The sequence below is a fragment of the Solanum lycopersicum genome, chromosome 2 (assembly GCF_036512215.1).
Source record: "Solanum lycopersicum chromosome 2, SLM_r2.1".
In the NCBI taxonomy this organism is placed as follows: domain Eukaryota; kingdom Viridiplantae; phylum Streptophyta; class Magnoliopsida; order Solanales; family Solanaceae; genus Solanum; species Solanum lycopersicum.
This window is the reverse complement of record NC_090801.1, coordinates 63363485-63386633: the sequence shown is the minus strand read 5'-3', so window position 1 is coordinate 63386633 and position 23149 is coordinate 63363485. Positions and strand designations below refer to the sequence as shown.

Below are 23149 nucleotides of genomic sequence, written 5' to 3'. Positions count from 1 at the left end.
TTGTGAAAAATTTAGCCAATATTATAATAAAAATAATATTTCTGATGATAAGTTGGTACTAATTTAGATCATAAGAAGGAAGTTAGCACATAAAATTTGTAGTTAAGTGAACTTATGAAAGTCATTAGGGGATAAATTACAATTATAACAAACACCGAAAAAAAATTAATTAGTGTTGAACACCTTAAATAGCCCGTCCACCGCGAACCGGGCGGAGTTAGAATCCTCCGTCGTGGGAGAGGGAGAGAACGAAATTTACTTCCCTCGTCTTGTGCAGTTTCGATCAATTAGATCCTTTCTCAAAACCCTAGTTCAAAATCCCCCTTTCAAAATTCAAATACAAAGCCAGTAATTTCAGTCCAATTCGTTCAAATTACAACTCTGAATTATTGAAAATCAGTTCTCTTCAAAAGCTTCTCAATTTATCGTAACTTAAACCCCAGTTCAAGTCCGTTTGCTTCAAAGATTGTGTTTTTCTGCATCAGGTTTTGAGGGTTTATACAACATGAGTCCTATTCAGGATTTCGAGCAGCATTCGCGGCACCTTTACGAAGCCGACCTCCGTACTTCACTACCTTACAGTTCACTGGTTTTTTCTTTTTGTTTTTTTTTTCTTTCTTATTAACTGTGTATATGTGTGTGTAACAGCAATTCAAACAAGACTACAGATGGCAATGGAGGTACGGGATAGTTTGGAGATAACGCACACAGGGGAGTATTTGAATTTCTTAAAATGCTATTTTCGGGCGTTTTCTGGTGTATTATATCATATTACAAAGCCACAGTTCTCAGATAATCCTGAACATAAGCTGAGGAACATTGTGGTTGAGATACTAAATAGGCTTCCTCATAGTGAAGTACTAAGACCATTTGTACAGGAGCTTTTGAAGGTGGCAATGCACGTTCTAACAACGGATAATGAAGAAAATGGCTTAATTTGCATCCGTATTATCTTTGATTTGCTTCGGAACTTTAGGCCTTCTTTAGAAAATGAAGTTCAACCCTTTTTGGACTTTGTTTGTAAAATTTACCAGAATTTTAGAGCTACTGTAAGCTATTTCTTTGAGAGTGGGGCAATGGCAGTGCCTCCACCGCCCATGCCCACGTCGTCTGTCTCCTCTTTGGGTGAGGCAGATGTGAAGCCAATGGAGGTGTCAGATCAAATGAGTACTTCTAATGGGTATTTTGGTGCTGGCCAGCTTAATCCCAGTACGAGATCATTTAAGATAGTTACTGAGAGTCCGCTGGTGGTGATGTTCCTGTTTCAATTGTATGGCCGGCTGGTTCAGACAAATATTCCCCATCTGTTGCCGTTGATGGTTTCAGCCATATCAGTGGCGGGGCCTGAAAAGGTGCCTCCTCATTTGAAGACCCACTTTATTGAACTGAAGGGGGCACAGGTTAAGGTAAGATTTTGATCTCTTGAAATTACTCTTTTCACTTGAGCTCTTCAGTTTTTGTGCAAATTGGTACAAGTCACCTCCTTTTTAGGCCAATTCTGAACATCAAGTTGTTTGATAATTGCTCGAGTTTCCTGAAGAAAAGAAGCTCTTTTAATCTTTTTTTTTTGGGATTATGGTAACTAGAAGCTCTTTTAATCTTATTCTTGCTCTTTTAATCATATTCCTGGTCTATTGCTTTTAGTTTATCGACATTACCTACTTATGCTCATTTTTGGAGAACTTGGTTTTCTGTATATTCTGCTGTGCCATGTGTAGTGGGTTTTCTTCTGCCATCAGGCTGTCCCTATGCCCTGGCATAATTAATTGATCATAGAGTGATCTTACCTGATAAAAATGATGGTGTTGAGTGAATTTGTGAACTCCGTGGCATAAAGTACCAACAGGATAAGGAAATTAAAATGTATAGCAGAAGTCCATCCACCACTCAACATCACCACCCACCAACCAAAAGAATTTAAAAGAAATTCAATGGCGGAGCGTTATCGTGATTTCTAATAGTGTGTTCAAGCTTAAAACCCCGAAAGAAGTGGCCGAGCGGTTGAAAAGTTGGAGTGACAACCTTGGTATGAAGGTTAGACTGCCATAAGAGTGACACTTGGTGAAGTTCTCCTATCTGTCTAAGTTTTGATGGGTAGAAATATCCTGTATGTGCACTAGCAGGAGGCTTGAGGTAATTGGTGAATCAATTGAGGTACACACAAGTTGGCATTATCACCATGGTTATTAACTTAAAATTTTGTCCGAGCACAAGCAGTTATGTGAGGGAATGTCCCAGATTCTTAATAATTATACTCGGTGTTTAGGAAAGCGAGCGAAGCGATGCGAGCCTTCTACGCTTCACAGACTAGAATGAGTATGTGAGCGCATCATCGCTTAAAGCGTGAAGCGGGGCCTTATCGCTTTTTTCCGCTTCACGCTTCCTGAATACTGATTATACTTCACCAGAATAAGTGACACCCAGATTCATTAAATATTATTTTACCTCCAACGTCAATAAATTGGAAAATATGTCCATTTCTGTTTGATTTCTGTTCACCTTTATTCTAATTCTTTTTCTAATTTACTTACATTTTCCCATTCATTTTGAGATGGAAGACTAAACAGACTTTTTTTGTTCGAATCTATAGACAGTTTCTTTCTTGACTTACCTGTTGAAGAGTTTTGCTGACTACATTAAGCCACATGAAGAGAGTATATGTAAAAGCATTGTGAATCTGCTTGTCACATGTTCAGACTCAGTGTCCATCCGAAAGGTGAACTCCTTGGCATGCTCCTTGCAGACTTGATTTTTCATTGTTTTTGCATATAGTTGAAAACTGAGCTTTGTTTATTTAGGAATTGCTGGTGGCCCTCAAACATGTTCTTGGAACAGACTTCAAGAGGGGTTTGTTTCCCCTTATTGACACTCTTTTGGAAGAAAGGTAAACTTTCAATCAGATGTTGGCTGGGAAAACTCATGCTTTCCTGTGGCTGCAGAAATTTAGTTTCTTAAATGAGTTTGATAAAAAATGTTTAGCATTAAACGGTAAAAGCTGTCTGTGAAGTGCTCCTCATTCATTACCTGGAAAAGTGTCCATGCATTTGCCTTTCCCTGGATTAGTACTACCCCTTTTGGCCCAGTCTTGCATTTCTATATATATTTACCTGGTCAGGAAGTTCCTGAACTGCACATAGAATCTAATTTGTGGATTGCAGTGGGGCTTATGGCAATTTCTGGAAGTAGGTGTATTAAAGTGTGTTTGCAGAACTGTGCCTTTTGCTGGCAGACAATTGGAAAGGGTTGATAGGAATCAAGATTAGGTGACTAACCAACAACACTAGTAAAATTTGTTGCTGTTAACACTCCTCCTAGAAAATGTATCCACTAAGTCTCTGTTAAAGTATGTATATGTGTTTGAATAACTTCTTGCTAGTTCTTGCCTTCTTGGTGCATGTTTCTTGCAATTGTGGATTGTATTTTTTATCTTGTTTTTGTCGGTGGGAATTCAGGAATGAGTAAGGATTAGTTAATTAAGTCTCTCTTGGTTAGATGTTACAATTTGATGTTTGAAATAAACTCCATCAGGGTCCTTGTTGGAACTGGCCGTGCATGCTTTGAGACATTGAGGCCTTTGGCTTACAGCCTATTGGCGGAGATTGTTCACCATGTCAGGGGGGATCTTTCTTTGTCCCAGGTATTGCATGCTTTAATACTTTTGTCCTTTTTTTGCAAGATGTTGATTTCCATGGTAGTCTGTTGGTCTTATTGCCTTCTTAAAGATGATTCTAAGGTGAAATGATTTGTGTGAATGAAGGCCTTTGCACCTCCTCCCTAGTTCCCAACATAGTGGAATGTTGTATGATTCTGATTCTGTTATAATTATGTTTTATAAAGGCCTTACCAAAGAAAGACTTCTTTGGATTCACAGTACTGGTTGAGTCCCTCTCGTGACAAAGAAGCTTAAGATAAGGAAGGAGAGGTCAAATTGCCTGATAGTTTGCTTCTTCGATTAATTAACTTGAAATATTCTGGTTGAACAAATGAACATTATTAGTTGGATTTTTCTTTATCGTCACCCTTCTCCTTGTCTAGTATTTATTTATCAAATTTCTTATGTGATCTGTATTTTCTTCCCATCTTTCGACTGATCATGCCGTCTGCATATGCTCTTTTTTCCTCTGCTACTACTGAAAAAGATATATTTTGACTTACTTGTGTGCAGTTATCACGAATAATTTACCTTTTCTCAAGCAACATGCATGATGCTTCTTTGTCGCTCAGCATCCATACCACATGTGCCCGTTTGATGTTAAATCTGGTAAGGACCATATTTTCTCCTCTGAAAGCGTAGTGTATATCTGCTCCCCTGTCATTGCAGCTGTAGTTTAACTAGATGTTTTGGACCTTAAGATGGTAGTGGTCAATGTTCAGTTTGACAGATACCCTCATATTCCTTTGACAGGTGGAACCAATTTTTGAGAAAGGTGTCGACCAGCAATCCATGGATGAAGCAAGGATTTTGTTGGTCTGGGACTACTATTGCATATTTCAAGATTATTTGTTTCTTGAAAAACCACAGTTACTTAAGATATTTGTGTACTAGAACTCATGTCATTATATTTGTGTTAGGGTCGGATTTTGGATGCTTTTGTCGGCAAATTCAACACGTTTAAACGTACAATTCCGCAGGTAATAAATCGATTTCAACTTTCATTTAGATGATGTGGAATTCTCTTGGGTCTTTGGGTTTCCTGTAACTCTGTTAACTTATATTTTTGAGAAAGATCAGTAGCTCTATGTTTGGATGCAGAACAAAAAGCCTGTATTTGAACACCATATAATTTATCCTTATAATTTTTGTCTCTTACAGAGTAGCTTTGAACTTAGTTGCAGTCTATTGTTTTTTGATCTTGTATAGCTTCATGTTTGTAAGTTGGAGATTATTAAACTCACAAAAATACTACTACTATTTTCAGTTTAGCTCTACCTTTTGTTATCCTAGTTCCGACCATTATCAATTGTTCAATCTAATCATATCATAATTCAGTTTTCAATCTGTGTATTATGATTTACTTCCCTTTCCAAACAACTCATTAGAAACTTAAGTGTGCAAATAGAAAAAATAATTAAAAAAATAGGTTCTGAAATTGTTGGGTAACGATGTCCAAGAACTTCATTGTTCTTGGTTTGCTGTTTGGATTTCCTTCAACTTTATGCAATCTAAATCCAGTTTAATCTCTGTAATTTCTGTAGTACCATCTTGGTACTGCCTATTATTTAATAAAAGAGATGTCCAAGATAAAAAAACTAATTAAGTAGTCTATAAATATAAATTATTCTAGGGTATCCATGGGAGTATTATGAAATATTCTCTAATCTAATGTTATGAATTTCGTTTATACATGTGTACTGTGCTCAATGACATTCACAATGACTTCCTGATTACAATGGCATCAAATGTGCTTATTTGTCGGATATTCCCTCCTTCCCTGTTTATAAACCAATCAGCTGTTTTCAGACTAACACTTCCTCCGTATATTTGGATTGTAGTTACTCGAAGAGGGGGAGGATGTGAAAGGTCGATCAACATTGAGGTCAAAACTAGAACTTCCAGTGCAGGTAATTTTCGTGAATATCTTTGCTTTCCTCAATTCAGTGCTTTTCTGAGTTGTCAGACTCCTTTTTAGGTATTATGTGATTCCTCTAGTTCTAATGCCTTATTTTAAATTTTATTTTATGTGTACTGATAATTTGCATATTCAATGGTGTAAGTTGAATAATTTGTTTAAGTGATAGTTATAATCACATTGTTGTTTGATTTGTTATTCCGTGTTTCTTATAAGTAAGACATAACTTTTATATGTGAGGTTGTTGGGATCCTTGAATAAAATAGAAAGAATCTCTTTCTACCACTCATTATAAAAAATAAGCTTCTAACTGCAAAAGGTCATTTATGTGCCTGAACTTCGTATTCATATTTAAAACTTCTTCCTGTGTAGTGGGGATTGCCTTTCTAGTGCAAATTAGATCATGAATCTCTTGAACAAAGAATGAGAATCCACTAGTATAAAGATTATATGCTAGGGTGATACCGTTACTGACTTACTGGATTATTTTGTTGTCTTGCTGTTGTTGCTACCTTTTTGCTTGAAAGAACAATCATAGACTGACTAGAGGTGATGTTTGAAATGCCGGAAAGCTTACTTTAGTATATTGTTTTGTTATTAAATTTCTTTGTTTGTATTTGGTCTTCTCTCCTTGACCATGAAGTGTAATTTTCTAGGCGGTACTCAATTTGCAAGTCCCTGTGGAGCACTCTAAGGAAGTCAATGATTGCAAGCATCTGATTAAAACTTTGGTTATGGGTAACAATTCACTAACATTACCTGTAGATCATGAATGATAGATGAACCGTTTTTGCTCTTTCCTAATTTGAGTTAGCTCTTTTTCTTTGTAACTAGTTACCTTTACATCTTTTAGGAATGAAAACCATAATATGGAGCATCACCCATGCACATTTGCCTCGATCACAGGTATATAATATTAACTGTTCCAGGAGTTCCACCTTCATATTTCTACTTCTTCTTATGTGGTCCAACTGGTTATAGGTTTCGGCTTCCACTCAGGGGACGCCTCCTCAAGTTCTTTCCTCAGCCTCGACTAGTTCATCAGTACCTCAACCTTTTAAAGGAATGAGAGAAGACGAGGTATTATGCTAATGCAGCATTTGATCTTGCCTACTGGCCTCAATTACATCACTTCAATCCTTGTTTAGGGGATGCTTGTGGCCAAGGAATTTTGTTAATGTTTTAACTATTGGTAGGTTTGGAAAGCTTCCGGTGTGCTTAAAAGTGGTGTTCATTGCTTGGCATTATTCAAGGAGAAGGAGGAAGAGAGAGAAATGATCCATCTTTTTTCCCAGATTTTGGCTATTATGGAACCACGGGATCTAATGGACATGTTCTCCTTGTGCATGCCTGAATTGTTTGAGTGCATGATTTCGAACACACAGTTAGTCCACATCTTTTCCAGCCTATTGCAAGCACCAAAGGTCTTTAGACCATTTGCAGATGTCCTTGTTAACTTCCTTGTAAGCAGCAAACTTGATGTCCTGAAGCATCCAGATTCACCTGCAGCAAAGCTGGTTTTGCATCTTTTTCGGTTTTTGTTTGGTGCTGTTGCAAAGGCTCCTTCAGACTGTGAGCGCATTCTGCAGCCTCATGTGCATGTTATTATGGAAACTTGTATGAAAAATGCAACTGAGGTAGAAAAACCCATTGGTTATTTGCAACTCCTTCGTACAATGTTCCGCGCCCTTGCTGGAGGAAAATTTGAACTTCTATTGCGTGACTTGATTTCAATGCTGCAACTCTGTTTGAGTATGCTGTTGGCTTTGCTTGAGGGGCCTAATGGTGAAGATATGAGAGAGCTTCTGCTGGAGCTTTGTTTGACTCTGCCTGCACGGTTAAGTTCACTGTTACCTTACCTTCCTCGCCTGATGAAGCCTCTTGTTATGTGTCTCAAAGGAAGTGATGACCTGGTGAGTCTTGGTTTAAGAACACTTGAGTTCTGGATTGATAGTCTGAACCCTGATTTTTTGGAACCAAGCATGGCAAATGTCATGTCTGAGGTGATTTTGGCATTATGGTCTCATTTGAGGCCCGCACCTTATCCTTGGGGTGGGAAGTCTCTGCAGCTCCTTGGCAAGTTAGGTGGGCGTAATAGGCGTTTTCTCAAAGAACCTCTTGCTCTTGAATGCAAGGAGAATCCTGAGCATGGGCTTCGTGTTATTCTTACATTTGAACCATCCACTCCATTTTTGGTGCCGTTAGATCGTTGTATAAGTCTTGCGGTGGCTGCTGTCATGCAAAGAAGTGCTATTGTGGATTCTTTCTACCGAAAACAAGCTCTGAAATTTCTTCGTGTATGCCTGTCATCTCAACTTAATCTTCCAGGTAGTGCTACTGATGATGGATTTACTTCTAGGATGCTATCGACATTGTTAGTTTCCTCAGTTGATCCATCTTGGAGAAGATCAGAGACATCTGATATAAAGGTTGGTGTTTATTCCTGAAAACCTGTTGATAGCTTATTTGCTGTGTTTATTCCTTAAAACCTGTTGATAACTTCATTGGTGGTAATTCCTTTATTTTATGTTGCTAGCAATGTCAGATATATATTTAATCTAGTAGTTGCCTGAGAGTTTGAGAGTTCAGGTTATCTTCTTATCTTATTTCCAGCTGATTCATATAGTAATGATTCAAATGTCATGCTTCTAGGCTGACCTGGGCGTCAAGACAAAGACTCAACTCCTTGCTGAAAGATCTGTTTTCAAAATTCTCCTTATGACCATTATCGCAGCAAGTGCTGAACCAGATCTGCATGATTCCAAAGATGATTATGTCATCAATGTCTGTCGACATTTTGCCATCATATTTCATATTGAAAGCTCTGCTGCCCATGGTACTCTTTCTGCTGCTCCAGTTGGTGCTTCTGTGCTTTCGTCTAGCTCCATTGTTAGTGCAAAGTCAAGATATAGTACTTCTTCCAACCTGAAAGAGTTAGACCCTCTTATCTTTTTGGATGCTTTAGTGGATGTCCTGGCAGATGAAAATAGACTGCACGCCAAGGCAGCTTTAAATGCACTAAATGTATTTGCTGAGACACTTCTATTCCTTGCTCGCTCAAAACACTCAGATGTATTGATGTCAAGAGGAGGTCCTGCTACACCTATGATGGTCTCTAGCCCATCAATGAGTCCTGTATATTCTCCACCTCCTAGTGTTCGTGTCCCTGTTTTTGAGCAGCTTCTTCCCCGTCTTTTGCATTGTTGCTTTGGATGTACATGGCAATCACAAATGGGGGGAGTCATCGGGCTTGGTGCTTTGGTTGGGAAAGTCACCGTTGAAACTTTGTGTGCTTTTCAAGTTCGTATTGTGCGTGGACTTGTTTTTGTTCTGAAAAGACTTCCTGTTTATGCCACTAAAGAGCAGGAGGAGACCAGCCAGGTGCTTACACAAGTTCTTCGTGTGGTGAATAATGTTGATGAAGCAAATAGTGAAGCGCGGAGGCAAAGCTTCCAAGGAGTAGTTGAATACTTCGCATTGGAATTGTTTAATCCTAATGTGTCTATCAATGTGAGGAGGATTGTGCAGTCTTGCTTAGCACTTCTTGCAAGCAGGACTGGTAGTGAGGTTTCTGAGTTGCTTGAACCCCTATACCAACCTTTGCTTCAGCCTCTTGTAGGGCGTCCATTACGGTCAAAGACAGTTGAACAACAGGTAAAATTTTGTTGATAGAGTTATCTTTATGCTTTTCTTGCATCTGAACTAATTATTTTGTATCTTCAGGTGGGGACTGTTACAGCTTTGAACTTTTGCTTGGCCTTGAGACCTCCACTTCTAAAGTTGACTCAGGAGCTAATTAGTTTCCTGCAAGAAGCATTGCAAATAGCTGAGGCTGATGAAACAGTGTGGGTTATTAAATTTATGAATCCTAAGGTTGCCAACTCGTTGAACAAACTGCGCACAGCCTGCATTGAGTTACTCTGTACTGCTATGGCATGGGCGGATTTTAAAACCCAAAATCAATCTGAGCTGCGCTCAAAAATTATTTCGATGTTCTTTAAGTCTCTGACAAGCAGAACCTCTGAAATTGTAGCTGTTGCAAAGGAAGGGTTGAGACAGGTTGGTTTTCTCTTACATCAGATTTTTTCACTTATTGATTTTGTCTAATCTTCCATGTTTATGGCATATTAGTGGATCTTCAGAAATGTGATTAGGTTACAGTCATGTTCCTTTGGACATTTCTTTACTGTTGAGGTTGGGAGAAAAGTAACTTGTTTCAGTTTGCGGGATGTAAGTACAAATAGACGAAAAGGGAATGCAGTTAGGCTGGACAGAGAATCAATTTTTGTGTGCCTATGTAGAACATTGGGTGTTGTATTTGAAGGCATGCATTAGACTCTCATCTTCTACTCCCAAAGGCATACTGAAGTTTTGAATAATGTGCACATGCTTTGCTGGATGCTTGTTTTTCTGTTGCATGCTATAACTTTCTGTCAATTCTTTGTTGTTGCTATAACTTTTCGTCAATTCTTTGCTTCATTAGTCTTAGTTTCTTCTTTCATTCATGGTGTCTTTGTTATGTAGGTCATACAGCAGCAAAGGATGCCTAAAGAACTTCTACAAAGTAGCCTTAGGCCTATATTGGTTAACTTGGCCCACACTAAAAATCTCAACATGCCTCTTCTTCAAGGTTTGGCCCGCCTGCTTGAACTGCTGGCCAATTGGTTTAATGTGACCTTAGGTGGCAAGTTACTGGAGCATCTTAGGAAATGGTTGGAACCTGAAAAGCTAGCACAGTGTCAGAAATCGTGGAAGGCTGGAGAGGAACCAAAAATAGCTGCTGGTAGGATACAACTTTGCTCCTAATAATCACATGGGGTATCTTCTGTGCGGATATACTTCTGTTTCTGACACGTATTTTTTGTGGTTGCAGCTATTATCGAACTCTTCCACCTTCTTCCCTCTGCGGCTGGGAAGTTTCTGGATGATCTTGTGACATTGACTATTGAATTGGAATCAGCCCTTCCACCTGGGCAGTTTTACAGTGAGATTAACAGTCCATATAGGCTGCCAGTGACCAAGTTCCTGAATCGATATCCAACTGCTGCTGTGGATTACTTTCTTGCTCGGCTATGTCAACCTAAATACTTCAGGCGGTAGGCATTATGCTTGTTGAAATTGTGTTCCCTGGGTTGTGGTACGAGCAGTTATGTTGCTTTTTTGCTTCCACAGTTCTCTGATTTTTTCAAGATATTTGCAGCTTTATGTACATCATAAGATCAGATGCTGGGCAGCCTTTAAGAGAAGAACTTGCAAAATCACCGGAAAAGATAATTGCAAGTGCTTTTCCTGAATTTATTGCTAAATCTGATGCATCTGCTGGACAAGAATCTTTGAGTCGGCCAAGCACTTCTACTGGTGATGAAGGCCTTGGTACTCCTCAAGTCGAGGCTTCTATTCCTTCAGCTTCAACTAATGTGGCTCCTCAAGATGCTTATTTCCAGGGTCTTTCCTTAGTGAAAACTTTGGTCAAGTTGATGCCCAACTGGTTACAGAACAACCGTTGTATCTTTGATACTCTGGTACTAATGTGGAAGTCACCAGCAAGAATCTCCCGTCTGCAGAATGAGCAGGAATTAAATTTAGTTCAGGCAAGTTACGTTGTGTTTTCGTGATAACTGGTATTTTTATTTTCTTCATTGCATAATCATCCCGGGATAATTGTTTGTTTCCAAGGTGCTTGTTCCACATGAAAGTTTATCTCTTTGATTGCTTTATAGTGTAAAATTTATTCTTCCATGACTTTTGATTTTGATAGTTGAGATCCTTGTATGGAACTTGGACTGTTATTACCTGCCTTGTGGTGATTTTTATTCTTTCATGATGTTTTTGATGAATTAATAATTAGTTTCCTCAGTGTATTGGGGAAATGATGATGGTTTACTTTTTGTTGCCATGCTACTTTAACTAATCTCTAAACAATTATTGCTTAATGAGCAGATAATTGTATTATTTCTTAGGTTCCAAAGGTATTGCTTTTCTACTATTTTGTCAGGATGTTCTGATGATGCTTTTGGTTTGGTTTATCATTTACGAAATTGGTTTTTGATTTTTCTTTCATATGAATTTCCTTCTAACTAATGGAATACCAATTTTCAGGTCAAAGAGAGCAAATGGCTTGTCAAATGCTTCCTGAATTATTTGCGACATGATAAAACTGAAATCAATGTTCTGTTTGATATCCTTTCCATCTTTCTCTTTCGTACTCGTATAGATTTTACCTTCTTGAAGGAGTTCTATATCATTGAGGTATGTTTGTTAGGCTGCTATCTGTCTATCATGATTTTCTCTAGATGGATGATTCTTAGTTTTGATAACCTATTGATGGCTTGCGATTAAGGTTGCTGAAGGCTATCCACCGAACATGAAGAGAACCCTGCTCCTGCATTTCTTGAACCTTTTCCAGTCTAGACAACTTGGTCATGATCATTTGGTGGTTGTAATGCAAATGCTTATTCTTCCAATGCTAGCCCACGCATTTCAGAATGGTCAGACTTGGGATGTAGTTGACTCTGCAATAATTAAGACTATTGTTGACAAGCTTCTTGACCCTCCAGAAGAGGTAAATGATTGCCTCTCTTTATGTTCTTGTGGAGTTCATTTTCTTTTACTGTTAATTTTGTGCTGATTTTAGTTATATATCATTTTCTTCCCTAATTTATCTTTGTAGGTTTCTGCTGATTATGATGAGCCTTTGAGGATAGAGCTTCTGCAACTTGCTACTCTGCTTCTCAAGTATCTGCAGACAGACCTTGTTCATCACCGGAAGGAACTTATAAAGTTTGGTTGGAACCATCTGAAGCGTGAAGATAGTGCTAGTAAACAGTGGGCATTTGTTAATGTCTGCCATTTCTTGGAGGCTTATCAAGCTCCAGAAAAAATTATTCTTCAGGTACCACTATTTGTGGAGGTTTCATGATGCCATCTGCATGCAATATGTCACTGGCGTAAAGTTCTATTAATTATATATTTTAATTAATTAAAGTTCTATTAATTATGTATTTTAATTAATATATAAAAGCTCTCTCCAAGATGAATTCCCTTATCTCACCTGAACTTTTGTTGTAGTGCATATAGACTTCTGTATATTCAGTCAGATTCAATCACCTCACTGATACTAGCTGTACCAATAGACATAGTATTTCATTGCTTTGATGTACCCTCGTCAGTGACATGTTTTATGCTAGTCTTCAGAAGCATTTGCTGTAACATTCTCTTGTGTTATTTTCCAAAGGCCATCTGTGTAGAGAGGAAGTGGTGTTTTCTCTGTTCTATCCATTTGTGCTCTAAATGTATGAAACAAGCCTTAGTTCTTATGTGTTTCTCCTGTTTGTGAGATATCTCCTTCTATTCCAGCCCAGTACAATGCTGTTTGTAATTTGGCCAACATTGATTACAGGTTGTTCTCTCAATGTGCAATACTTTGCAAGTCCTTAAAAAATATTCTGTTGAAGTATATTTTAATGCTTATGAATGGGTAAAAATGTAGGTTGTGTTCGCATGAGTTTGTGATGTCTGTTACTTTTCTACTTTATCCCATTGTGAGGATTGTGGAAGAATTTGTGGTTTTCTTATTTATGGTTGGCACAACTTAAACTCTTTCTGTGAATTATGTGCTGATCTATTTTCTCAGTGCAACCTAATCTTAGAGGAAGTTAGTTACTGCAGGTATTTGTTGCTCTCCTTAGGACTTGCCAGCCGGAGAATAAAATGTTGGTTAAACAAGCACTTGATATACTCATGCCAGCACTTCCAAGAAGGTTACCTCTTGGTGATTCCCGTATGCCTATCTGGATTCGTTACACCAAAAAGATTCTCGTCGAGGAGGGTCACTCTATCCCTAATCTCATCCACATATTCCAGCTCATAGTTCGCCATTCAGATCTATTCTACAGTTGTAGAGCACAGTTTGTACCTCAGATGGTTAACTCTCTGAGTCGCCTGGGATTGCCATATAATACTACGGCTGAAAATAGACGACTTGCAATTGAACTTGCTGGGTTGGTTGTGAACTGGGAACGACAAAGACAAAGTGAAATGAAAATAGTACCTGCTAATGATGGGACTGGTCAAAATGCCGATGGATTGAGTCATGCTTCTGCTGGTAGTGTTGATCCCAAGCATCCAGATGGATCTTCTTTCTCAGAAGACCCTAGTAAGCGAGTGAAGGTTGAACCTGGTCTTCAATCCATTTGTGTTATGTCGCCTGGTGGTGCTTCATCAATTCCTAATATTGAAACTCCTGGATCTGGCGGGCAACCTGATGAAGAGTTCAAGCCAAATGCAGCAATGGAGGAAATGATTATTAATTTCCTGATCAGAGTATGGTTTTTCCCTGAAATGGTTTGTGAAGCTCTAGGCAGGAGCATACTCATTCTATTTAATCCTGTTTTTGCCTCCTCCTATTTGATGAACATGAATTTGGCTATTTAATCCTGTTCCTTGAAAGGATACAGTTCTGAATCTTCGGCTTTTATTTATACTCGTGCCTGTAATTTGCACTTTTTGGCATACAAGTCAAATTTGTGTGGGTCTTCAACCTGATTTTCCTGAGATGCTTCCCTTCCTAGCCCTTGAAGTAGTTCTGTTCTGTATGGACTTTCTTTATTCACTTGCCTCAAAAGAACTCAGTAGATAATGCAATTTTATGTGAAGATACAGTTTGATGTTCATATTCAATCACTATTGTAGTTTTTTTGTGTGTGGGTTTTGGGGTGGATGGTCAGCTATATTTTCTTGAGCATGGTGGAGTCCTGCTTTCTTTTCTTTTCATAATGTTGAGATATTGTGTTTCTTTTTTCAATTTAGTTTTTCCATTTTACGATACTATTTTAATGGAATTTTTTTTTTCATGATTTGAGGATTCTTCGTTATCTGATATTAACTTGTATGCGTCTGGCATCAGGTGGCGTTAGTGATAGAGCCCAAAGATAAGGAAGCAAGTTTGATGTACAAACAAGCTTTGGATCTATTATCACAAGCTTTGGAGGTCTGGCCAAATGCTAATGTCAAATTCAATTATTTGGAGAAGCTGCTCAACAATCTACCACCCTCTCAGTCAAAGGACCCTTCCACAGCACTTGCCCAGGGTCTAGATGTCATGAACAAGGTTCTTGAAAAGCAACCTCATCTGTTCATCCGCAATAATATCAACCATATATCTCAGGTATGTCCCTGGGAAGAACCATTTACTATGACCGTACTTCCAATTGGCGCACTTCATCTCAAATATTCAATTTTTTTTAAAGATTCTAGAACCGTGCTTCAAGTTCAAAGTGCTAGATGCTGGGAAGTCAATGTGTTGCCTCTTGAAAATGGTTTACGTTGCTTTTCCACCTGAAGGATCTAATACAACACAAGATGTGAAGATGTTGTATCAAAAGGTAGAAGAGCTTATACAGAAGCACCTTGCTGCTGTTGCAACTCCTCAGACTTCTGGAGAAGACAATTCAGGTAGCATGGTGAGCTTTGTGCTCTATGTTATCAAAACCTTGGCAGAGGTGCACAAAAACTTTATTGAGCCAGTAAATCTGGTCCGTCTTCTTCAGCGCCTGGCTCGAGATATGGGGTCATCTATTGGTTCCCATGTGCGGCAGGTATTTCATGATGTTTGGATGCTGTATTTATTATCAATAGTTTCTGCTGATTCATATGTGGGAGTATGAGATGTGTTCATTTAGTAATCCCTGAGAGTCTTTTAGTATAAGCTAGAGTTCATTTTATACATTTTTCTTGAGTTTGAGCTTTCCCGATTCTTCTTTAAACTGTACAAAGCAGGATTCTTTTAAGTAGTGGTTTTGTTGACAACAAATATGGTATTCTCTCACGTACAGGGTCAGAGATCAGATCCTGATTCTGCTGTCACTTCTTCTCGTCAAGGTGCTGATGTTGGAGTCGTCATTGCCAACTTGAAATCTGTGTTGGGCCTTATTAGTGAAAGGGTCATGGCCATCCCAGATTGTAAACGACCAGTAACCCAAATACTGAACTCCCTGCTTTCTGAGAAGGGTACCGACTCTTCTGTGTTGCTTAGTATACTAGATGTAATAAAGGGATGGATTGAAGAGGACATGACAAAGCCTGGAGTTTCTATTGCATCTAGTACCTTTCTTTCTCCAAAAGATGTTGTTTCTTTCCTCCAGAGGCTTTCACAAGTGGATAAACAGAACTTCACGCCCAGTGCTGCAGAAGAGTGGGACAAAAAGTATATTGAGCTTCTCTATGGTCTTTGTGCAGATTCAAACAAGTAAGCCATCTTCATTTTTACTTTTACTCATTCATTTTCAATTTTTGAGGTAATTCAGCTTGCTTTAACCATGGCGTGAGATGGAACAACCTTGTTGATTTCCAGGTATGCTCATTCTTTGCGTCACGAAGTTTTCCAGAAGGTAGAGAGGCAATATTTGCTTGGGATACGGGCAAAAGATCCTGAAATGAGAATGAAGTTTTTTACTCTTTATCATGAATCCCTTGGGAGAATGTTGTTCACAAGATTGCAGTACATCATCCAAATTCAGGATTGGGAAGCTTTGAGTGATGTATTTTGGCTGAAGCAAGGGCTTGATCTTCTTTTAGCTATTTTGGTTGAAGATAAGTCCATAACGCTGGCTCCAAATTCTGCCAAGGTGCCCCCACTTGTAGTGGCGGGTACTATTGGTGATTCTATAGGGCCACAACCTATGGTCTTGGATGTTCCAGAAGGTTCGGAAGAGGCTCCTCTAACCGTTGATAGTTTTATAGCAAAACATGCACAGTTTTTGAATGAAATGAGCAAGCTCCAGGTAATCGCATCTTCATTTAGCTGACAAACATATATACCTTTAAGGTTGTCACTAGCACAAGCACTCATGATCACAATTACAGTCTGTTTTTTCCTTGTTTATTGTTTATTTGTTTCTTTGATAATCATTGTTGGTCAAATTTCTGTCATTCCGTAATTTTGTATCTGGATTTTAGTATTTTCCACCCGCAATACTTGAAACTCGACGCTCCTATTGTTGAGCAGAATTCCCTTTTAGATTTGTTTATGCATTTTTCAATCATATATACACTTGTTGGACTGGTCATTTATTCTAATACGGTTGTTGTGACTCTGCTGGCATATTTGAACGTCAATTTTAGCTATCCTTGTGAGATCTTTATTACAGCAATTTTACACGTCATTACGTCTGCATTACACCTTTTATCCATAAGTCATCGTAAATTGAGATGTCGCCTTTGTTTAAGGTTGCTGATCTAGTCATTCCACTGAGAGAACTGGCGCACACAGATGCAAATGTTGCATATCACCTCTGGGTTTTGGTGTTCCCTATTGTGTGGGTGACTTTGCACAAGGAAGAACAGGTAGCACTTGCAAAGCCAATGATAACTCTGTTATCAAAGGATTATCATAAGAAGCAGGCAGCCCATCGGCCAAATGTTGTGCAAGCTCTTCTGGAAGGACTTCAGCTGAGTCATCCTCAGCCTCGAATGCCTAGTGAATTAATCAAGTACATCGGAAAAACTTACAATGCATGGCATATTGCGTTAGCGCTGCTGGAAAGTCATGTTATGCTTTTCTTGAATGACACGAAATGTTCAGAGTCTCTTGCTGAGCTTTACCGATTACTCAATGAAGAAGATATGAGGTGTGGATTGTGGAAGAAACGGTCAATTACTGCTGAGACACGGGCTGGACTTTCTCTTGTTCAGCATGGCTATTGGCAGCGGGCTCAAAGTCTCTTCTACCAAGCCATGGTTAAAGCAACCCAGGGCACTTACAACAATACAGTTCCAAAAGCTGAAATGTGTCTCTGGGAGGAGCAGTGGCTATGTTGTGCTAGTCAACTTAGTCAATGGGATGTATTGGTCGACTTTGGCAAGATGGTTGAGAATTATGAGATATTGCTTGATAGTCTGTGGAAACAGCCTGATTGGGCATATTTAAAAGACCATGTTATCCCAAAGGCTCAAGTGGAGGATAGTCCAAAACTGCGAATTATTCAGTCCTATTTTTCCCTTCATGAGAAGAGCACAAATGGCGTGGCTGAGGCTGAAAACACTGTTGGAAAAGGTGTTGATCTTGCCTTGGAACAGTGGTGGCAGTTACCTGAAATGTCCATTCATGCCAAAATTTCCCTTCTACAGCAGTTTCAACAACTAGTTGAAGTTCAGGAATCAGCTAGGATAATTGTGGACATTGCCAATGGAAATAAACTCTCTGGAAATTCTGCTGTTGGGGTTCATGGTGGCCTATATGCTGATCTTAAGGACATCCTTGAGACATGGAGGCTAAGGATACCAAATGAATGGGACAGTTCGTCTGTTTGGTATGATTTACTCCAATGGAGGAATGAAATGTATAATGCTGTGATTGATGCTTTTAAGGATTTTGGTAGTACAAATTCACAGTTGCATCACCTTGGATATCGTGACAAGGCCTGGAACGTCAATAAGCTTGCTCATATTGCTCGTAAGCAGGGTCTTTATGAGGTGTGTGTGTCTGTGTTGGAGAAGATGTATGGACATTCAACCATGGAAGTTCAGGTACTACATATTCTTCATTTTGTCTACTTAGGTTCTTTCCTATAGCTCTAAATGCTTATGCCTCTTCCGGACACCCCCAAAAAGAAGATGAAAAATCTAACAACCCAAAAGAAGCCTAGTTGAATGGTTTGATATGTTGCGTGGTTTGATGCATTTTTCTTTTGTATGTTTGCAGGAAGCTTTTGTGAAAATAAGAGAACAAGCAAAAGCTTATTTAGAAATGAAGGGAGAGTTGACTAGTGGCCTTAATTTGATAAACAGTACTAATCTGGAGTATTTTTCTGTCAAGCACAAAGCTGAAATCTTTCGCCTCAAGGGAGACTTTCTGTTAAAGCTTAATGATTGTGAAGGGGCTAATCTTGCTTATTCAAATGCCATCAGTCTATTCAAGAATCTGCCGAAGGGGTGGATTAGTTGGGGAAACTATTGTGACATGGTATGTATTTGGTTATTCCAGGTTTATTTCTTTGGTTCAATTTTTTTTCTGTTTAATATGCTATAAATTTTGGCCTGTGACAGGCTTATAAGGAAACACACGAAGAGATTTGGTTAGAATACTCTGTTAGCTGCTTCTTACAAGGCATCAAATTTGGTATTCCTAATTCGAGAGGCCACCTGGCACGGGTTCTATATCTTCTCAGTTTTGATACTCCAAATGAACCTGTTGGGAGATCATTTGATAAGTACCTGGAGCAGATACCCAACTGGGTTTGGCTTTCTTGGATTCCACAGTTATTACTTTCGTTGCAGAGGACAGAAGCTCCACATTGCAAGCTTGTTCTTATGAAAGTTGCTACTGTCTTTCCACAGGTAATGTTGTGTTTATTGGTGTTTTGTGCATTTCATATGCTCAGTGACCGTTAGATCTGATGCCATCTTGCATGTAATTGAAGGCATTGTATTACTGGTTGAGAACATATTTGCTTGAGCGTCGGGATGTCGCAAGTAAGTCTGAATATGGCAGAATGGCAATGGCACAGCAAAGAATGCAGCAAAATGTTTCTGGTGCCAATGCAGCTGCTCCTATGGGCCTTGCTGATGGGAATGCTAGAATGACTGGCCAGAGTGGGGGATCATCAGCTGGTGAAAATCATACTCCCCAGGGAGCTCAGTCTGGTGGAGGTGTTGGATCACAGGATGGCAATAGTTCTCAAATTCAGGAACCTGAAAGGCCAGACGGTAATATGCCCTCTGGTAATGACCAGTCCTTACACCAGGGTTCATCAGGCAATGATGGTGGTCAAGCTGCACTACGTCGTAATAGTGCTCTGAGTTTAGTTGCATCTGCTGCCAGTGCTTTTGATGCAGCCAAAGATATAATGGAAGCCTTACGCAGCAAACACTCCAATCTGGCCGGTGAGCTTGAGGTGGGTAACTAGTATTGTTTATTTTTCACAAATAAATGTCTGGGGTTAGATGAGACACTTATATATTTCTCTTAATATGGTTGTTAAAGATTAATAGTATAGCAAGGATTGGATGTTGTATCCATTATGAGGCTTGGAAAAGGATTGGATGTTGCATTTTCTCAGAACCTTTTAAGTTGTGCACCTTTTTTTTTTTGCTAAAGAATTTGTGCACCTTTTCACTGATACCATATGAAAGAAAAACGAATTCTGGTTTTTCTTCTAGTAAAGGTTATGAAGTACAGCATAATTTGTGTGTTTTGGATTCTATGGAGAGAATGAATATTTAAAAAGGAAGCGTTTGGAGGGGCTCATGGTTAAGACTTATCTTGTCTGTTCTGTACCTTTGTGGTGTCAACAGAAATCATCGAACTTGTATGGATGATTGCTTTGATTATTGGTGGGGCTTAAAAAATACGTGCATCACATTTAGACCTTACAAACTGGGGTAGTATCAGTAGATGTTTTGATTTATCGAAAGGGATTACCTACATTGTAAATCTTTTTCTTCATTTATGCATAAGTAAAGTTGCTAATGCATCTTCTGATAAAACTTATCAGATCTTGCTCACTGAGATCGGATCTAGATTTGTCACTTTGCCAGAGGAGAGACTGTTGGCAGTTGTTAATGCGCTACTTCACCGTTGTTACAAGTACCCGACTGCAACTACAGCTGAAGTTCCTCAGTCTCTGAAGAAGGAGCTTTCTGGTGTGTGTAGAGCATGTTTCTCAGCAGATGCAGTGAACAAACATGTCGACTTTGTAAGAGAATATAAGCAGGATTTTGAACGTGATCTCGATCCTGACAGTGCTGCAACATTTCCGGCCACTCTTTCTGAACTTACTGAAAGACTGAAGCATTGGAAAAATGTCCTGCAAAGCAATGTAGAGGACCGGTTTCCAGCTGTGCTTAAGCTGGAAGATGAAAGTAGGGTGTTGAGAGATTTTCATGTTGTTGATGTCGAAATTCCAGGACAGTACTTTACTGATCATGTAAGTATCTTAGTCTCCTCCTTTACAAATGCAAGTAGAATGTAAAGTCAGTGTTGCAGTAAAACCAATGGCCGAAATGGGACATGAATTTTCTGGTGCTAAATGTATTCACAAGGCTTTAGTTATATAAATGACATAATGGACTTGTTGTGATGATCAATGGGACTTGTTTCTTGGTTTCTCTTGTTCTGTTTCTTGCTTTACTAGATATCATAGTACCTTTTCCTGATCTATGGTCTTCTCCTCAGGAAGTTGCACCAGATCATACTGTGAAGTTAGACAGGGTGGCAGCAGATATTCCAATAGTGCGGAGGCATGGTAGCAGTTTCCGCCGTTTGACGCTGATTGGATCAGATGGTTCTCAGCGCCATTTTATTGTTCAGACATCTTTAACACCAAATGCCAGAAGTGATGAGCGGATCCTACAGCTTTTCCGTGTTATGAATCGGATGTTTGATAAGCACAAGGAATCCAGGCGGCGACACATCTGCATTCACACCCCTATTATTATACCCGTGTGGTCACAGGTATTAACTAATCCTCTTCACCTCATAACCAGAGTTACATTTCCCCCTTTTTTGCTCTATTAGCCTGAAATAAGGCAGTCATGCTCTATTGAGTTATAGTATAATTGCTGTAGTGGTGCGAATTGCTTTCTTCACAGTAAGTACCTTTATATCTAGTTGTTTGTGTTGTCTGATTATCATAGCTTTTCAACATTGAGCTTTTTTCTTTCGAATAAATCCATGTGAATTCATGATATAGGTTCGCATGGTAGAGGATGATTTGATGTACAGCACTTTCCTGGAGGTTTATGAGAACCATTGTGCAAGAAATGACCGAGAAGCCGACTTACCAATCACATTTTTCAAGGAGCAACTCAACCAAGCCATATCTGGACAGATCTCACCAGATGCTGTTGTTGATCTCCGTCTTCAAGCATATAATGAGATCACAAAAAGTTTCGTCACAGAAAGCATATTCTCACAGTATATGTACAAAACACTCGTGAGTGGCAATCACATGTGGGCTTTCAAAAAGCAGTTTGCAATCCAGTTGGCTCTTTCTAGTTTTATGTCCTTCATGCTCCAAATCGGTGGAAGGTCTCCAAACAAGATTTTATTTGCTAAAAACACCGGAAAAATTTTCCAGACTGATTTCCATCCTGCTTATGATGCAAATGGAATGATTGAATTTAATGAACCAGTGCCGTTCCGCCTGACCAGAAATTTGCAAGCGTTTTTTTCTCATTTTGGAGTAGAAGGCTTAGTTGTTTCTGCCATGTGTGCTGCTGCTCAGGCTGTGGTCTCTCCTAAAGTAAGATTTATTTCTGCACACATCATATTTCTACTTTGTTTAATTCCTGAATGCTGATGACTTAAATAAAATTGCCATCTGCAGCAAAGCCAGCTCTTATGGTATCATCTGGCGATGTTTTTCCGAGATGAGTTGTTATCTTGGTCTTGGAGAAGACCTCTTGGGATGCCTCTGGCCACTGTTGTAGGGGCAGGTAATCTGAATCCTGTGGACTTCAAACAAAAAGTCACTACAAATGTTGAGAATGTCATTGGGCGGATCACTGGAATAGCCCCTCAATATATCTCAGAAGAGGTATCCACTTGTTTTCTTTTTGGTGCTATTTATATAGTTTTTGAGTTCCTCATCAAGTAATTACCACTTTCCTGTTTCAATAAAATCAAGCATTAGCCATCTCCTGGGTATTCTATGATTATATAGACATCTGCGTGTGACTGAAATCATGTTGTTAGATAATTTTGGCTTCAGTTTTTATCTAAATGCCTGCATTGTGACATTGTTGTGTTTGGCTTCTCTACTTGTATAGGAGGAGAATGGCATGGATCCGCCGCAATCTGTGCAGAGGGGAGTAGCGGAGTTGGTTGAAGCTGCCCTTACTCCAAGGAACTTGTGCATGATGGATCCGACGTGGCATCCTTGGTTCTGATTTATTATTTTCTAATTTAATTTTCTTGTTATGTCAACTTTTAGGTGTCTAATAGTGTAATCTAACTTTAATTAGTGACTGTTAGGTGATGCAAGCTAGATGGTACTGTAAATATTATTGCTAGCTGCTCATGTATATAAATGATATCCCTTTTGCTGCTGGTTCTTTCCAGGCGCTTATAGAGGCAATGTTAGTGAGCAAATAGTGGAATTAGTTTTAGTCAGTGCAGCCTAATATGTTGATCTACTTTCGAAGAAGGTTGTCATTGTATCTGTTTGTGATCGTTCTTGCTGAAAGTAGCAAAGACTCAGTAATGAGGAACGGAACAGTTGAATGTCGAATGAAAATAATCAGTTTACAAAGCTGACAGACAGCCGTAGTTGCGGGTAAATAATTTTTTTTACTATACACAATCATCATAATCCTACATTTCATGCCAAATTGCCAATCATCTTAGGATAGAAATCTCATCATTAGTTGGATCTCTTGATATGCTGAAAAATTCTCTGGTTCCACAATCTTTTCCTCTTCTTTATTGCATGAATTTTCTGTGTGTTGTAAAATTGAATTTGATCAAATATTATATTAATTGCTCTCTTTCTTGCATTTCACTTTCTTGACATGATTTCACTTTCTTGACGTGATTTTTAATCAATTATTAGACTCCCCTCCTAATGCCAAAAACTTGTGCC

The 23149-nt window shown here is 39.0% G+C and overlaps 1 protein-coding gene across 4 annotated transcripts; it reads left to right on the top strand.

Annotated features, from left to right (window-relative positions):
- Positions 1 to 127: 127 nt before the first annotated feature.
- Positions 128 to 22659, top strand: LOC101258912 (uncharacterized). 4 transcript variants are annotated; one of them, XM_004232439.5, is made up of 35 exons: positions 128 to 563; positions 649 to 1406; positions 2591 to 2716; positions 2799 to 2884; positions 3529 to 3637; positions 4166 to 4261; positions 4406 to 4468; positions 4573 to 4632; positions 5494 to 5562; positions 6227 to 6308; positions 6424 to 6476; positions 6552 to 6650; positions 6767 to 7999; positions 8223 to 9224; positions 9294 to 9629; positions 10095 to 10353; positions 10444 to 10666; positions 10771 to 11161; positions 11670 to 11819; positions 11911 to 12132; positions 12241 to 12462; positions 13239 to 13892; positions 14476 to 14736; positions 14819 to 15166; positions 15404 to 15816; positions 15922 to 16351; positions 16797 to 18095; positions 18271 to 18531; positions 18615 to 18905; positions 18989 to 19462; positions 20063 to 20494; positions 20743 to 21021; positions 21260 to 21811; positions 21896 to 22105; positions 22338 to 22659. In XM_004232439.5, the coding sequence occupies exons 1-35, from the start codon at positions 506 to 508 to the stop codon at positions 22455 to 22457; spliced, it is 11721 nt and encodes a 3906-aa protein (XP_004232487.1). In that variant the 5' UTR covers positions 128 to 505; the 3' UTR covers positions 22458 to 22659. The 4 variants fall into 4 exon arrangements, with proteins under 4 accessions (XP_004232487.1, XP_010316421.1, XP_025885288.1 ...); XM_010318119.4 differs by having other exon boundaries at positions 13239 to 13913; XM_026029503.2 differs by having other exon boundaries at positions 145 to 563; positions 13230 to 13892.
- The last annotated feature ends 490 nt before the right edge of the window (positions 22660 to 23149 follow it).

Bases quoted from the DNA above. Each gene is read 5' to 3' on its own strand.
- LOC101258912 (XM_026029502.2), top strand. From the start codon at position 506: ATGAGTCCTATTCAGGATTTCGAGCAGCATTCGCGGCACCTTTACGAA. The intron at 3,638-4,165 runs GTATTGCATGCT...ACTTGTGTGCAG, and splicing joins GGGATCTTTCTTTGTCCCAG to TTATCACGAATAATTTACCT. The intron at 10,667-10,770 runs GTAGGCATTATG...AGATATTTGCAG, and splicing joins CAACCTAAATACTTCAGGCG to CTTTATGTACATCATAAGAT.